The 15,924-nt window shown below is 37.3% G+C and overlaps 1 protein-coding gene across 1 annotated transcript; it reads right to left on the reverse strand.

Annotated features, from left to right (window-relative positions):
• Positions 1-382: 382 nt before the first annotated feature.
• NS1 (Class II aminoacyl-tRNA and biotin synthetases superfamily protein) lies at positions 383-14,598 on the reverse strand. The gene is made up of 15 exons (XM_077379316.1): positions 14,100-14,598; positions 13,944-14,012; positions 13,460-13,570; positions 13,251-13,358; positions 11,713-11,850; positions 8,511-8,591; positions 8,217-8,294; positions 8,022-8,090; positions 7,270-7,344; positions 7,028-7,111; positions 6,819-6,905; positions 5,564-5,659; positions 5,394-5,468; positions 2,590-2,716; positions 383-778 (listed from the first exon to the last, which is right to left on the reverse strand). The coding sequence occupies exons 1-15, from the start codon at positions 14,523-14,525 to the stop codon at positions 663-665; spliced, it is 1,740 nt and encodes a 579-aa protein (XP_077235431.1). The 5' UTR covers positions 14,526-14,598; the 3' UTR covers positions 383-662.
• Between the last annotated feature and the right edge of the window lie 1,326 nt (positions 14,599-15,924).

Genomic DNA, 15,924 nt, shown 5'->3' on the forward strand with positions numbered 1-15,924 from the left:
TGGAAAACACTTAAGAACTCCATTAGGGGGTGAAAAAAAACACGAAAGTGGAGACTGACGATCTGATCATTTCCAGTGTTTTTGGCATTTGATGGGATTCAAGCTCACTTCATTCTTCTTTTGCATGTGTCACTGGGATCCCATTTTGCTAGCAGTCCTCTTTCAAGATTGATAGTGTTCAAGCGAGTTGCCTGAGAGGAAAAATCGAGTCGGGTCGCTCTACCCTTCTTACAGTGTTTGTTGGGATCACAAAAAAAAAGCATTGCCGAGTTTGGTTCGAGGTTTTCATCTCGTCTGCAGACGGCCAATTATGTGTATCCTCTATAGAAGTCTTGCTGTTGGTGCTCATTAAATTATAACACTGCAAAGAGACAATCAATAATAGCAAATATTCAGTGATTATGCATCAGCAATTCTGCAGCCATTTGATATAATAATTGAAATGGCCAATGATACAAAGCCGGATAATGTGATCAAGTAGGTATACTTTCCAGTTCCTTCACATAAATTCGTAAAATAGAAAACAAAAAAAACAATTTGCAGATGACATTATGACTGGATACCGAAATAATTTAATTTAAGCAACTTAAAAGCCAGAATGAAAAAAAGAAAAGAAAAAGAATATGCTGCTCCTCGATGTGGTCCCCAGATTCAAGCAGCATCTAGAAATCGGCAGATCCAGGCGTCCGGGGAAATGGAATGGCATCCCTTATGTTCTCCATACCAGTTGCGAACTGCACAAGCCTTTCGAAACCCAATCCAAAGCCAGCATGAGGAACTGCCAACAGAGGAGACCAGGAAGATATCAGACTACACACTTGATGCAACCTAATTGGTCATTTTTTAAGTGCAAATGTCATCAGGATATATGACAACCAAATAAGAACAATTTTCAGTGACAATCAATAATTTGTTATAAAAAAGAAGAAGACAGAGGAGGAGAGTTTTCCCAATACATAAAGTTCATATCATGGCTTAAAGCAACCATCCGCTTAGTCTCAAATTTTCAAAATTGATGACACGCATTAGAAGTGCATGCATCATCCAATACATCACTGTTTATCCAAAACCACAATCCGTAAGATCTATCCAAATGCTTCGGGTAAGATACGTTATCAAACTTTTGGTATCCAACATGTACCACGTTTCCAGTACTTCAAACCATGGTCTAAAGAGTCCTCACTTACAAAAGTGTTCCCACTTCCTCATTGTTCTTATGCAAGATGTAATTGATGGTTACATTCAACATGACTCGTTATGTCCACTATCTCATCACTGATGCATTTTTTGCTTTCCCTTTGAAACTATTGCAGAAATTTTATTATAAATGCCCAAAAAGAAGATTACAGGTCAAGATGGGATCAGAGATTGCCCCAGAAATAGCAGTCTACAGACGTCCCCTTTAGCAAGAGTGTCCACAGTATCACTAGCACTGCAGTGGGCACAGGAGTACACAGGATGAGAGTATCCACTCAGCAACTCCCTGATCTCGTCCGATAGAAGCAACTCTCCAGGGGTCCCATCACCAAAGATGAACGCTACTCTCAAAAAGCCCGATTCCCAAGGGACCCAAGAATGTTCACCCTCAGAAAACCTGCCACCTTCAAACCAGCAAGCTCACTCACTTTTAAAAATTGCAACAACATACTCATCTATGTTTATTCACCTTGTGATTTTGCACCACCATATCCTTCGCAGGCATGATCTTCATGACCTCGTCTCAAAGGAAGGAGATTCTATTAGTTCCACATGCAAGCCAGGTGCAGTCAGATTTTCTCTATGGTTCAAATCTCATCCACCTCCAGATGCATCTTAACAAACAAAGAACTAATTTTTTTTAACCTCAAAGATTCACTTAAAGAAAAGTGTGTGCACGCGCACGAGCGCGTGCAAGCCGACCCCAACTAGTTTGGTACAAAGGCTTAGTTGAGTTGAGTTGAGTTGAGTTGGGGTAGGGGGTAACTGGACGCTTGCACCCTGTCGTCTTGTTTTAAATCCCTTAATGACAATGTGCCTCGCTCCTATTATGTATAATCAAATTTCAAGTAACGTGGTTCCCCACAACATCAACATACCAATGCACTGGTAACCCCTTATTTTCACCATGCGTCATGCCCATGCGACAATGATCCATGATCAAAATATGCATTGTCAATCACAATCTGCACAGACACTACTCATCACAAGGATAGGTGCTCACCACAATCATGTTCTCACATACCCACGAGGCAGCATCATTTGAGAATCACATCCGTCATGAGTGCTTTTTTTTTTTTTGGCTTCATTTAACATTTATGTGCATGTTCCTTCTTGTACATGTTTCAGTACATCAAGGCTAAAACTACTGAACAACAAATCCATCCAAAAATAACAATGGAAATACATAAGTAGTACATTGAGGAAATTTTTTTAAAAAAAAAGGTAGTACACTGAGGGCATCATCATACAGTCACTATAAAAGTTGGGTTATGTAATAGCATATGAGTGGCTCGGTATATGGTTATGTACATCAGGAAACTGTGCAAGGGTTAGAATACTCGATGTCATAACATTATTCATTCCCAAGGAAAAGGAAAAGAGATCCCTGACCTGAACCAAATCGCCGCAGATCAAGGTACCACCAATAATTGTCCTTATTGAGGTTCAACTCATCTAAACGGTTTTCAAGAAATTCAAGTCGTTCTTCTCTTTGACTCCCACCAATGAGCTCACCAACCTGATACACAATGTGTTGGGAGGCAAACCCAGTTAGAATCAGATAAAAAGAGTAAAGGAAAACAGACATTTCCCAATCATCACCACAAAAAGGGATCAAATAAAAAGGTCATAAAAATAGAATGCTGGGAAGAATATCAAATGCAAGTGAAGTTCATGAACTGATGAACAAGCCCATAATTCTGCAAAGATGATTCCCAAGGAGAATCAATCGAGAACCAAAAGTACATCGGAGGGGAACAAAAACATCAATGTAATGTCAATAGTGAGCCCCAAAAATCCATTTAAAGCCCTTTGAATGCATTTCTTTTAACCTATTGATCAAATACAGGGTCCCGCCACTTAAATAGCATAATCCCTTCATATATATACCCTAAATAACAACCTAAATGGACTAACTTTGGAAAACCTAAAGAAACTCCATCCCAACTCTGCCGTTCTTTCTCTTCGCCTCCCCTCCTCTACTAGACATTCTTCCTTACCACTCCCCACTTGCTTCTTTGTCTATTTCTTTGTTACTTTCCGCCTCTTACATCCCTATATCATTTTCTACCCTCCCTTCAGTTGGGTTCATAAACCGTTTCCCCTCGGTTGGGCATATAAATTGTTCCCCCTCGGTTGGGTTCTTAAACCGGTTCCCATCTTCTATTTCAATATTTCCCACTCTTGATCTTGATCCTTCTTTCGTTTATCTCTCATTATCTTGGCTGAGACCAGTCCCTTTTTATCTCTACTCTAGCTATCTCTCTTCTTTCTCTTGGAGCTTACCTACATATGGATGACTAAGATTAAGGTCCTACATACCACCCAGTTATGGATTTTCCCTATGTTCTTATTTTCATTACAACCTACTAGTATTTCCCTCTTTGAGCCTCTCCCGTTAGTTTTACAACCTTGCTTGCCTTAACCAGCCTACCCTAATTCCCCCTAATTATGTACGCTACACCTATCCCTTATCCCTATCCCTTCTAGATTTCTTTGGACCAAATTTAGGGAGTTTATTTTATAGATATGACTTGTTTGACAGGCCTGATTAGATATCTGATTATTATTGATTAGTGAGCTGATTCCCCCTCAAAAGCTTTGATTCTCTGTGAAAACCAAACTACCGTTTGATTACTATGATGTTTATTCTGGTACGAGAATGTATAGTATTGTTTTAATGAAATTAGAACCTAACTATTAAAAAAAAAAATGAAATAAGAACTGATTTACGCTCTAAAAGTTTAAATGATTCGCAAGCCCTAGGTTTGCAATAAATTGGTATCACATCCAGGCTTGCATCATACATCAAGTTGGCTACATTTTGCATATATAGAAATCGTGGTGTTCCAACTTTTGGCATAGACAGAGACGTCATGTTCCAAGAAACTGTGTTCTTCAGGCATGTCATCGAAAAGCTGGTAAGCCTTGGAAACCATCGGAAATCAATCCGGTTTCAATCTGAATTTCTTCCATGTAGGATTCAATCGTAGTTGGGGTTGTATCCTTCCGTGGTGAGCTTGTTTGTTCTGTGTTAATGCGAGCGGAAGAAGAAGAAATAGCAAAACCAATAACTCAAATATAAATTTTCCTCTTTGGTCTGTGCTTTTCACAAAAACCCATAATACAAAGAAGAGAAACAGTAAAAATATCCAAACGTCTAGAAAGTCCCTTTTTCCTATGCTCCAACGTGCATATATAGTTCATTAACAAAATAAAAGACTCCATCTTAAAAAAGACTCTTAACTTTAGATAACCACTAAACCTATTAAATGACACAAGCGACCCCATATGTAACTCCCAAGTAAAGTAAAACTCCAAAAAGAACTCCTAAAATCTCTTAATACTAGCTATTTTCTAGCTATGATAAAGATTATCATTATAAGCTAAAATCTCTAATGTGAAGCTTGATTCTCAGCTCCAAGTTTCCCGACATTGCGCCTGCATCATGCATGAGAACCAGCTTGCCTTCAGGTTGATTGCCTTGTTCTTCTTTGCAATGCTGAATCAGATTTGATTCTCTTCATAAGATTTTTTTTTTAATGGTAGCCATTTTTATTTCAAGAAAAAGGGGGACCGAGATGGTCGATTATCTTCATAAGATAGCTGCAAACTGGTCGAAATCGCTGCAACAACTTTTTTTTGTGAAACTTTTTGAGTGTTCACCAACCGGAACTGGTTTGAAATCTGCTGTTGCTTTAGATACACGGCAGGTCAATTCACTCTCGGGAAAGAGGAGAGGAGGGCAATATAGTTGATGCCAACGTCGGGTACGGGAGACTACGTCGGTGTGGGAGTTTGGGCGGCATGCATTTTATAACTACGCCAGCTTCTTGCACCTGATATTATAAGCTCCAGCAAATATTACAAAATTTGGCAACTAGAATAAACAAACATGGTTTTCCAGTGCTATGTTTCATCAAACACATTCAAAGCATAAAAAAAACTCTACATGTAACCATTCCTTCTTTTTTTTGTGAACTGGTAAACCATACCTACTCTACCTGTAACCATCAAACAGTTGCTCATGCGTTTAAACATGAAAATTTATAAATTAAGAACAACAAGCAGTTTCAACTTTCAATGTCGAAGTATAAATTGCCAACCAATGTATATTACTTACAACTATTACTATGCCTAAAAGGCGGAAGATGATAATGACTGGAAGTAATAGACCAAGAATTTCAGAGGATTACCCGGGGAACCAAGAGGTCCATGGCTGCAACAGTTTTCCCATCATCATTTTCCCGCATATAAAAAGCTTTTATTGCCTGAAAAGTTCAAATTTTGAAAACTTCAGATATAAAAATCAAGCATATATATGCTTCTTACATGATCAAAGGCAGGGATTTAAATGAGAATGTGCCTTTGGATAGTCTCTGATTATTACAGGGCATCCAGCAAAAGCATCTTCGGTGATATAACGCTCATGCTCACTTTGCAGATCACATCCCCACTTTACCTATCAAATGAATAGCATCCACATAAAAGCAAATATTCAATGTACTTCCGGCGAAAGCCCAATTTTATGGAAGTTGAAGACCTAAAATTGTCATTCACAACTTTCTATTTTCATCACAATAGTGATGAATTTTAGTTTTACTTTTTTATAGGCTACAACGAAACATACTAAAGCCCAGTGTTTAAAAACTCGTTGACACGACAAGGAACTCGCCCGAGTCGACAAGGATTTTTCTTGGCCGTGTTCCGTGTTGCACCACATCCGCATTCCGCATTTTGCCCTACGGAGTCAATAAAAACTCCTTTGACTCTTCCGAGTTATGACCGTGTCAACCGCATTCTTGGCTGCATCCGCACCGAGTCGACAGGGATTTTTCTTGACCGCGTTCCGCGTCACGTCCGCATTTTTAAACACCGCTAAAACCTAATATACTTCCTGTTTGTCTCTAACTTGAGACAAAAGGAAAATGTTATTCACCAAAAGTATATCTTCTGTTGGTCCATCGCAATCATATATATCCGACTTAAATACATTAGTCAGCATCATTTTGATAAGTTCACCATTAAAAAAAAACACATCATTTTGACAAGTTAAACTGCTTCTGGAAATGCATAAACCCAATCACTGAGATAGTGGATGGAATGTATCTTTCTTTCATGAACCTGAGGTGGCCAATGATGTCGAGGAAGACTTGGCCAAATGAAGTGAAAATAGGGATGTATTGTATGTGGTGAAATCTCAGCCCCTAATGTAATTCATGTTCTTTGTGAACAAATTCCGTCACCGTTGAAAAAACACTATATTAAGGGATAGTATTTCATTCAAAATATTAACATATAGCAACAAAACAACAATTGGGCGTGAATTGCTTTGACTAAACCCACAAGCAATAGAAAAGTAAAAATTCACACCAGTAAAGGATTGAACATCTATACAATACAGTTATCAAAGCACATCAAATTTAAATTATTAACATTTAATAAGATGGTCGGCTCCCTCAAAGTATTGACTGCTCAAGCATTACAGAGCATAAAATGGAACAAGGAAAAAAGGCAGTACTGAAAACCAGACATAACTCAGGCATATGTATTAGTATTACAATAAGGCATATTTGTGGCATTACGAACTGTAGATTAGGATAATTGAAAATGTGCAATACCGGGAATTCAAATTTCTTCTTTGCTCTCAGGAGTAGTTCGATGGCATCAGTGTATGTCAACTGCACAAAGTCCTTTTCTGCCACATTCTGTCAACAGTAAAGATCAAAATATGTGCAAAGTAATCGATACTATTTGTTGTTTAACTGGATCAGAATCCACTATGTAGCAAAAAGCCTCAAGAAGGGAATAAGTTAAACTGAACCCATACACTCAATCTATCAATAATTCCTTTCTCAATCCAGGTATTGAAGAAATCCATGTCTTCCTTGCAGTTCTCGAGAACATACCTCACCTACCATAGAATAGAGTTTATCATGTTACAATGAGGATCTAGAGATGAAATTACAATGCACAAAAAATAGAATGAATAATAAAAATAATATATACATATAACAGAGTATATATCTCCAGCATTAAGTATTAGACAAATAGATGTGAAAAGTAACCTACTACATACTGGAGATAGGCAGTTGCGCATGCCATGTCATCATTTAGATCAGCAAATGCAAGTTCTGGTTCAATCATCTTCAAGAAAAAAGAGAAAATATGTAAGAGGCACAGTTTAAAAAGATGCAGTAAGTGAACCATGATGATTACAAGATGAAGACAAAGAAAACTGCAAAGCTGATCCTATAACAGCAAAAAAAAAAAGGCAAATTATGTAGCAAGTGAACCATGATGAAACATTTTTTTGTTTTGAAAAAAAAATATTTATCCATTTTCAACTAATTATTATATTTCAGGTGTTTTTAAAATATTGGAAAAATAGAATTTAAAATTGAAAGCTATTTAAAGAGTATTTGAAGCCGTTGTTTTCTGTTTTTAACACGATTTTTATCGCTTTTCTCCTATTTCGAGTACAAATGGAAAGAAACCCTAAACACGCAGATATCTTGAAAACAATACAAATTCTTCGCCTATTGCAAACCTATTTCTTTTTATGTCTGATAATCAAATATATTTTTATTTAGAAGCCCTAATTGTTTTGCCAAAAATTAGTCATGAGCAAAAAATTTCCCTTTTTCAGGAGGCTGTTTTGCTACTCCATTTTTCAAACCATAGCCAAACAAAATCAGTACGATATCAAAAAGTAGGGGAAAAAGTATGTTGGACTTCTCATTAAAATGGACAATTCATTTTTCGCTAATATCGCAGAAAACAGGTCAATATATTGAAGAAATTTGAACAGAAACAAAAGATACCCAGAATTCAGCTAAATGCCTTGAAGTGTTAGAATTTTCTGCTCGGAAAGTCGGACCAAATGTATATACCTGGAGGCTAGTAAAGAGATTTAGTCAGAAACATATTAAAATATGATAACTACCAAGGAAAATGCCAGACAACCTGACTTCCATCAAGAAAAATATCATGAGCCAGAATACGAAAAGAATTCATACATCAGAGAGGGCAGTTGCATATGTTTCAGCATTGAGTTGACCGGAGACTGTCAAAAATGCTGGTTTTCCAAAAAAATCCTAGCAACAAAAGCAGAAAAATGAGAAATATATCACTAATGCTTACACTGCCTAATGCAATACTGGTTCTTTATGACATAACAGGTACTCTTTCTACTATAAAGGCAAACAATAAAATTGAAAAAGTAACCAGTTAGAAACAGTGAGAACCTTATCTGTTGCATAAAAAAGGAAATATATGTAACTATCGCATAGGAAGAGTGAATCCAACCCCACCTGTGACCAATCAATTGACCCATCCTTATTACAAGGAATGTTACCAAAGGGTGTACCAGTACCTTCTCCAGGGCTTGAAATCTATCAAATGAAAGAAATAGAAGAGAAGCATTAAAAAGAAAAACAGTACAAGACTGCCAAACTCAGTAACAAAATTGTATGTTCATCTTGCAACATTTTAAGAAGAGAAAAATGGAAGTTAGAAGCTTCTGATCTTCAGATCACTAAACACCTCCTATAAAGCTATATTGAATCCATTGGTCATTAACTAGCAAATACACAGAAATTGCAATGTGCACCATACAAGTATCAAGGATTAACTTCAAATCAAATATGATGCATGGATGCATGGATGCACACAGTTGATATATCAGTTCAACTGTGTTTGTTATTGGAATAATTAGCCAACTATCAGCTTGCACTCAGACAAAATATACCTGGTATCAGTGGTATCTTGTCTCATTGTCTCTTGGAAAGAGGACCATTTGTTCCTCATTGATTTCCATTCAAAGATGCTCACATGTCTCCTTGATAAGGGAGATATACCTGATTGTGGCATAGAGCCACAGACAATGTGAAAGGGGAAACCTTCAGCTGTAATAAAAGCTTTTTTTTTATAGGTAGCTGTAATTAAAGCTGATCAATATTTGTAGTCTCACAGCTACGAGAGCAAACTTTCAACGGAACCAAGCTATATAATCGTAGTCTCAGTCAGAGGTGTTTTTGTAGTCTCACGGGTGTTTTTCTTCAAAACGGTTGGTGGAACCAAGCAATTTAATAGTTTAACCTTCCTTATTATCTCTAGGCCTCTTTTAAAAAAGAATTGAGAAATGCGAGAATGAAAGGGTACATTCATAATGGCAGCCTTATCTGAGCTATCTAATAGTTTAACATTAGTTACCATAGTGGAAAGTGAGAGCAGGAAGTGAGGCGTATAAAAAAGAGAGAATGCAAAAAAGTGGAAAATAAACAACAAAGAAACAATGGGAAAAATAAAGAGGAAAAATGTGGGAAGTATTAAAAAAACATGGGAACTGAACAAGAAAGTGTATGAACTATGAAGCCTACCATGAAAAAAAAATGAACTATGAAGCCTATATGGAAGAGAAGAATGGAAAGAGGAAAGGCAATCACAGAGGTTAGGGGCGAAGGAATGATGTAGGTTAGGGTTACAAGTAGTTAAAGGGTACTTCACAGCTTTGTAGAATTCAAAAGTTTAGAGATTTATAGCTATACAAGCTTGAATTTTTAAACATATTGTTAAGTTTTTGAAAAATAATTCCTATAAATTCTATTTGGAAAGGGAAACGATATCAGCACAACCCTATGGCCTATTTTGATATTTTCTCAAACCATCTATTCTTTTAGTATTTTAAGACCAGTCAAAGGGTTATTACATCTCCCAAAAAGATCTAACGAGACAGCTGGGCTTGTGCAAATATCAAAATGTGGTTGTGCTGATAACATTTCCCTTTGGAAATTAAAATGATTTTTTAAAGTTCTAAATACACTTTCAAGTTTTGAAGACACTTCTTTGGCATGAGCAAAAGGGGAAAGCACTTTAGTAGAAACTAATCACATAAATGGGAATCCTTAAATTTTACAAAGTGAGAAGAATTTAGCTTCCAGTGTGAGCTTCCGACCCAACTAGGGAAATTCCGGTAACTAACTTTAGCCTTCCATGTTTGTTGTTTCCAGGTCCCTTGTGGAATGAGTTCGAGAGATGAGACAATGAGAAGGATACATTCATAATGACAGCCCTTCTAACCCAAGCTAACTAATGGTTTTTTTTAACCTTCCCTGTTTGTTTTTTCCAGTCTCCTGTGAAAAGAGTAGAGAGATGAGAGAATGAGGAATACAATCGTAATTACAGCCCTTTCAATCAGTAGAAAGTGACAAAGTGTGATGATAATTCTCTTGCTAAGGACAGAGCTTTGAGGTCCATTATTGTTGATTACGACTGAAACACCACTGGTGTAATTTTTATTTTCTCTTTTTAATGCCTTGTGTCTTTATTATGCATCCTTCTATCTCCTGAATAAATTGTTATTATTGACCAGAAAAGGAGAGAAAAATAAAGAAAGAAAAAGTAAAAGATAGCAATAACCTATTAACCTTATCCAAGTATAAAACAAAGGATAAAATGGATGGACTCATTTTAAGAAAAAAAACACAAGATAAATATAAGAACATAATAAAATAACCTTTACGATAAATATAAGAACATAATAAATATATATTAATTAAGATAAATATAAGAACATAATAAATAACCTCTTTTTCAAATATAAAACAGAAGACCCCATTAAAAAAACATAGAGCAATAAAATAAAAGGATGGCCTCACTGTAAGAGCAACACAGATGCAGGTCAAAAAGCGACCGAAGAAAATCATAGTCAAATCGGCACGAAGCGGTCGAGTACTCGGTTGATGTGGCAAAATACTAGGTTGGCATGGTCATAACTCGGAAGAGTCGAAGGAGTTTTTATTGATTTTGAAGGAAAAAAACAGAATGCGGCCGGGGCAAAAAGCGGAACGCTGCCAGGGCAAAAGGGAGTCGATTCGGGGGAGTACACGATGATGGGGAGAGTTTTGAAACAATGCTTACACCTACTCAAACTAGAGAATGTATGTCAGTCATTCCCAACTTTCTTATGAAACTCTGGAAGCCTGGAACTTGTCTCTATCAAAGATGGTCAACACATCTGCAATCTAATATTTGCACCTCAAAAGCGATATGGGTGAATAAATATTGGAGAGAAAATTCACAACTCACCCTAAAGATTCAAAATGTATTGAACAATGATATAATCGTAATAGAAATAGAAAGAGAGAAAAAACAATCATAAGACGACAACATTTAACAGAACCCTTTCCACTCATCCGTTAGTGCATAACCGGAATTTACATAAAGACAATCCAAGACATCTAATTCATTGATCATAGGACTTGCTTAAGTAGGTCACTGATCATAGGACTTGCTGAAGTATACCAAGAGTACATTTTCATGGTTAATACGAAATAATATAAATGAATAGATCGAATCATGAACTTTTAATAATAATAATAATAATAATAATGAATAGATCGAATTATGAACTTTAAAGTTATTAAAATAAACAAAAAATGATTGAGACAAGAGAACATAAGTAAATTTAATTCATAGATTTGCTTCAAAGCAGAAAAGTATTGATATGCATACCAAGGTAGTCACACAGAACTGTTCACCAGCTCCTTCGCAATCTGAAGCAGTAATAATTGGACTTGAAATCCAAACAAACCCATTTTCATGAAAAAACTTGTGAGTTGCATATGCTAAGGCATTCCTCACTCTCATAACCTGCAAACAGATTGCATAGTACAGATTACCATGTTAATTCCTTATAAAAGGTAAAATTTAGCAACTCCTCACATTCATAATCAAAGCAGAATGCATATAATAATGCAGGACAAGGCCATTACAAAAAAAGAAAAAGAAAAAAAGGAAGCCACCAAAACATTAAAGGAGGAGAAATAAAAGGGGAGAAGAAAGAGCATAATTAGTTTTGTACTGTTGAGTGCTGACATCAGTACGACGGGTGCTAATGTCAGCAGGAGGATCCAACATGGACAGATGGAGCTAAAATTCTCCGAAGTCTGACATTTTGCATGCTGGGAACTCTAAAAATTGTGGAGTTCCGATCCGAATTTTTCTACAGTAAAAATTCAAGAGGTCCAGTCTAATTCCTAAGGTTGTGAAAGCTGTTTTATCCTATCTTTGATATTTCAGTAACCTGAATTTTAGTGTAAGTACTAGTTCAGAATTGAAATTTCTGACATAGTAGATCATGTAGTTACTTAATCCCAGTGTATTTCTCAGCAAGATGTGACTAATTTATTTACAGACTGTCTCGCGAATAACAAGTAAAACATGAAGCAAAAGCAAAAGCAAAATTGTCTGGGTGGGGAACCATTTCAAACTAAAATGTATCAAATGGATTTCAAACTAATATGAAACAAAAAGCTAAGACAAGGGTGCTTTGGATAGCTCTCAAAATTATTTGCATATAATCTTATATGCAAATGATTTTGAAGTCAAATATGACTATTTGCAAATAATGGATGGTTATAATAGCTTTAGAAGCAATTCAATTAGTGGCTTCCAAAGAGGCCTTTATGCCCAACTTGCAAATAAGATTAACTTAAAATAAATGTATTTGCAACTAAGGACCAATTTTGATGGCATCCAAAGAGGCCCTAACACAATAAATTAGTTTTGAAGTAAATCAGCATATGGATTCCAAATAAATATGAAACATGCATCTAACATTCACAATGTAAGCCTAGTTTCATACTAAAGTGAAGCACATGTACTTCAAACTAATATGAAGAAGAGATCTAACGACTAACCTTAACCTTATAAGCTAGTTAGTACTAAATTTCAAGCTATATGCAAAATATGGATTGTAAGACCATTTTGTCCTTCTTTGACCTCGCACATCACCTTAACCTTTCATAATACAAATTGAACTCAGCCTCTCGTGAAAACAGTGGCTTAAATGTCTTAAGGAAAGCAGTTCGAAGAAGAAAAAACAAAATTCAAACCTAACCAATGACAGATCAGAAGCTTAATTGTCTTCTGTAAGGCGTTTAAAGGTAGCACCATTTAAAGAATCAATATTCCAAGATGTCCACCAAACCATTCAAAAAATATATAAAATAAATAAATAAACAAATGCTCAACAAGAAGCAGAATCATACCGCACCAAACGTATTCGTCCTAGGACGAAGATGAGCTATAGTTCTCAAAAATTCTCTGCTTGCTCTCTTCTTTTGAATAGGGAAGGCCGTAGGATCGCTCTTCCCAACCTATACAGGTGTTATTTCACAATAGTCTATTATTAACTAGAGACATGCTTAATCCACAATAAATATTGCAGCAAGTTCCAAACAAGAGATGAGCTCCTTACCGTTACGAGTCTTGCTACCTTCAATTCTACTTTCTGCTTAGACCCTTGACTCCTTACCAAAATCCCTTCTATCAACACAGATGCACCAGTTGTGATGGCTCCCGATTCGACCTAATAACAAACCCCGGCATCAACTAACTTACCCGAAATTTGAAAAAAAGAAAAGAAAAAAAAGTATACATACTATGACATCAAGAGTCGAATTTCTGGACTCAATTACATTATGGGGCCGTTTGGATAGATGGGTTGTATACTCCATGATTGTAAAATCTTGGATTTTACAAGCTTAGACCTAGATTTTTTTTTTGTTAGAGCAAAAACCTGGATTTTAAATGCATAAATAAGGTGTGTCACCACTCAATCTTGTAAATTCCTGATTTTATCTTAAAAAATCTAGGTTCTAGCTTGTAAAATCTCCTGGATTATAAAATCCATATATCTAAAAAGAAAAAAAAAGATTCATAACTACGCGTTTGAGAAATACCTGATCATAACCTAGGGCATCTGAGTTTATCACGCATTGCATGTTGGAAAGGCAAGAACCATCATTAAGCTAAAATTTTCAAGAAATTGGGATCAGTCTAAAGTGGATTGTAAGAAAGAGAGTTGAATCGAAATTGAGAGCATCAAAGGCTCAGACCTCAATGAAAGTAACACTGCTCTGAACGCGGCAGGTCCGAACCCAACCCCTCACGATTAGATTCTGCCCTAACCGATCCAACCCTTCCTCGGGCCCACCCTTTATGTCGACAATCTTCAGACGCTTTTGAAACTTTCGGACCTTTTCACCGGTACCTGGCTTGTTGCCGGATTCTGTGGTGGGCTCTGAAGAAGAAGAGAGAGCGCTGGTGCAGAAACACTTTGAATTGGTGATGGGGAGTTGGAAGTGGAGAGGGGGAAAGTGGGAACGAAGAAGAAGTGATTTTGGAGGGAGAAGAGAGGGATTCATTAGGGTTTTGAATGTGTAGAGGGGTTTAGGGTTTTTGGCGGTGTAAAAGAGGAAGAGACGAGCTGCAGAACGAGTGTGGAGGCGGTAAGAAGAGGAGGAAGAGAGAGACGCGGCCATCTTTTTTCGCGGCTATTCCTGGCCACTTACTGCCTACCGTTTTTTATCGATTTCTTCTTCTTTAACAACCTGTAGCCGGGGCTCTGATATGGCCGCTAGGGGTGCAACTTGGGTCGGGCTCAACCCGAACCCGACGGGTTCAACCCGATTTTGGCTCGGGTTGGGTTGGCATTTTCTCGGGTTGGATTGGGAAAAGCCAACCCGATTTTAAATCGGGTTGGTTAGGGTTAAGACCTTGGCAACCCGACCTGACCCAAACCCCGACCTCTGTCTTCTAATTTTATCATGATTTTCTCAAGATTATGTTTTTCTTTCTTGTATTTTTCTGTTTGGTCGTAGATGACTCGATCCTAACCCGACTCAACTTGACGCAACAGAAATTCGGGCTGGCTTAGGGTTGACCATCCTCAACCTGAGGCTTGGGTTGGGTTGGGTAAGGGTTGAGGAAATGTATCTCAGGTTGGGTTAGGGTTGAATTGCACCCCTAGAAATGGCCGGGGCTTGGGTTGTGTCGCCCTTTTAGGCTCTTTTTCTTTCCTGGAAAAAGATTTCTTCGGAAAGTGCAAAATCCAAGCTTTGGTAACCAACTTCAATATTTTAAAAAAAAAAGTAATGTATGGGTAATCATATTATGTTGAAATCTAACACAATTCATCATCTCCTTCATTTGTACTTGTTTTTTTTTTTTTTTTTGCATTGTCATTCATGAAACTACAAATCCTAACCACAGGCTAATTGTCATTTGGCCATGTTGGATTGTTACAGCCGTCTAAGGATGGGCGCAAGGTCATATCGGAAACAAGGGAGAAACAATTATACAAAATCAATGGCAACAATATTGACATGTGCTCATGTTTAGAGTGCATTTGAAGCCCTTGTGTTTGTAACTAGAAGAGTTTGTTCTTGAAAATTCTTTCCAAGTACACTAGGAGTATATTTGTTATTGTCCTGAGTAGGGGTCTGAGTGGGGGCCTGCCTAGGTATGAGACTAGGTGGGATCAAGCCTAGTATGGGACAGGTTTAAAGGACCTAGCCTAAGGCATTTCATTAGCTCCGAAAGCTTCTGGCATATTGCTTATGTACCTAAGATTTGATATCAGAACAACCACCATGCCCCCTATCTAAGTCTCAAAGTGCAACAGGACTACATGGAAAGAACTACCCGGTAAAAAGCTAGAGTGAAAGCAGTCATAGAGTTGGCCAACAAGGATGGCGGATGCAAATGGTGGGATGTTACGGCCGTGAGTGGGGTCCGCCTTGATAGGTGGGACACAGCTTAGTATGGGGCGGGTCAGTCTTAAAGGCCCTAGCAACGCGTTCCATTCGCTCTCGAGCTTTTGGCATATTTGTTAGGCACCTAACAGTACTTGGATTCATCATACATTTCTTTTGGGCGTGC

This window comes from Tasmannia lanceolata, unplaced genomic scaffold (genome assembly GCF_043159265.1).
Source record: "Tasmannia lanceolata isolate RefF3 unplaced genomic scaffold, GAP_Taslan_0.1 ptg000005l, whole genome shotgun sequence".
NCBI classification, from domain to species: Eukaryota; Viridiplantae; Streptophyta; class Magnoliopsida; order Canellales; family Winteraceae; genus Tasmannia; species Tasmannia lanceolata.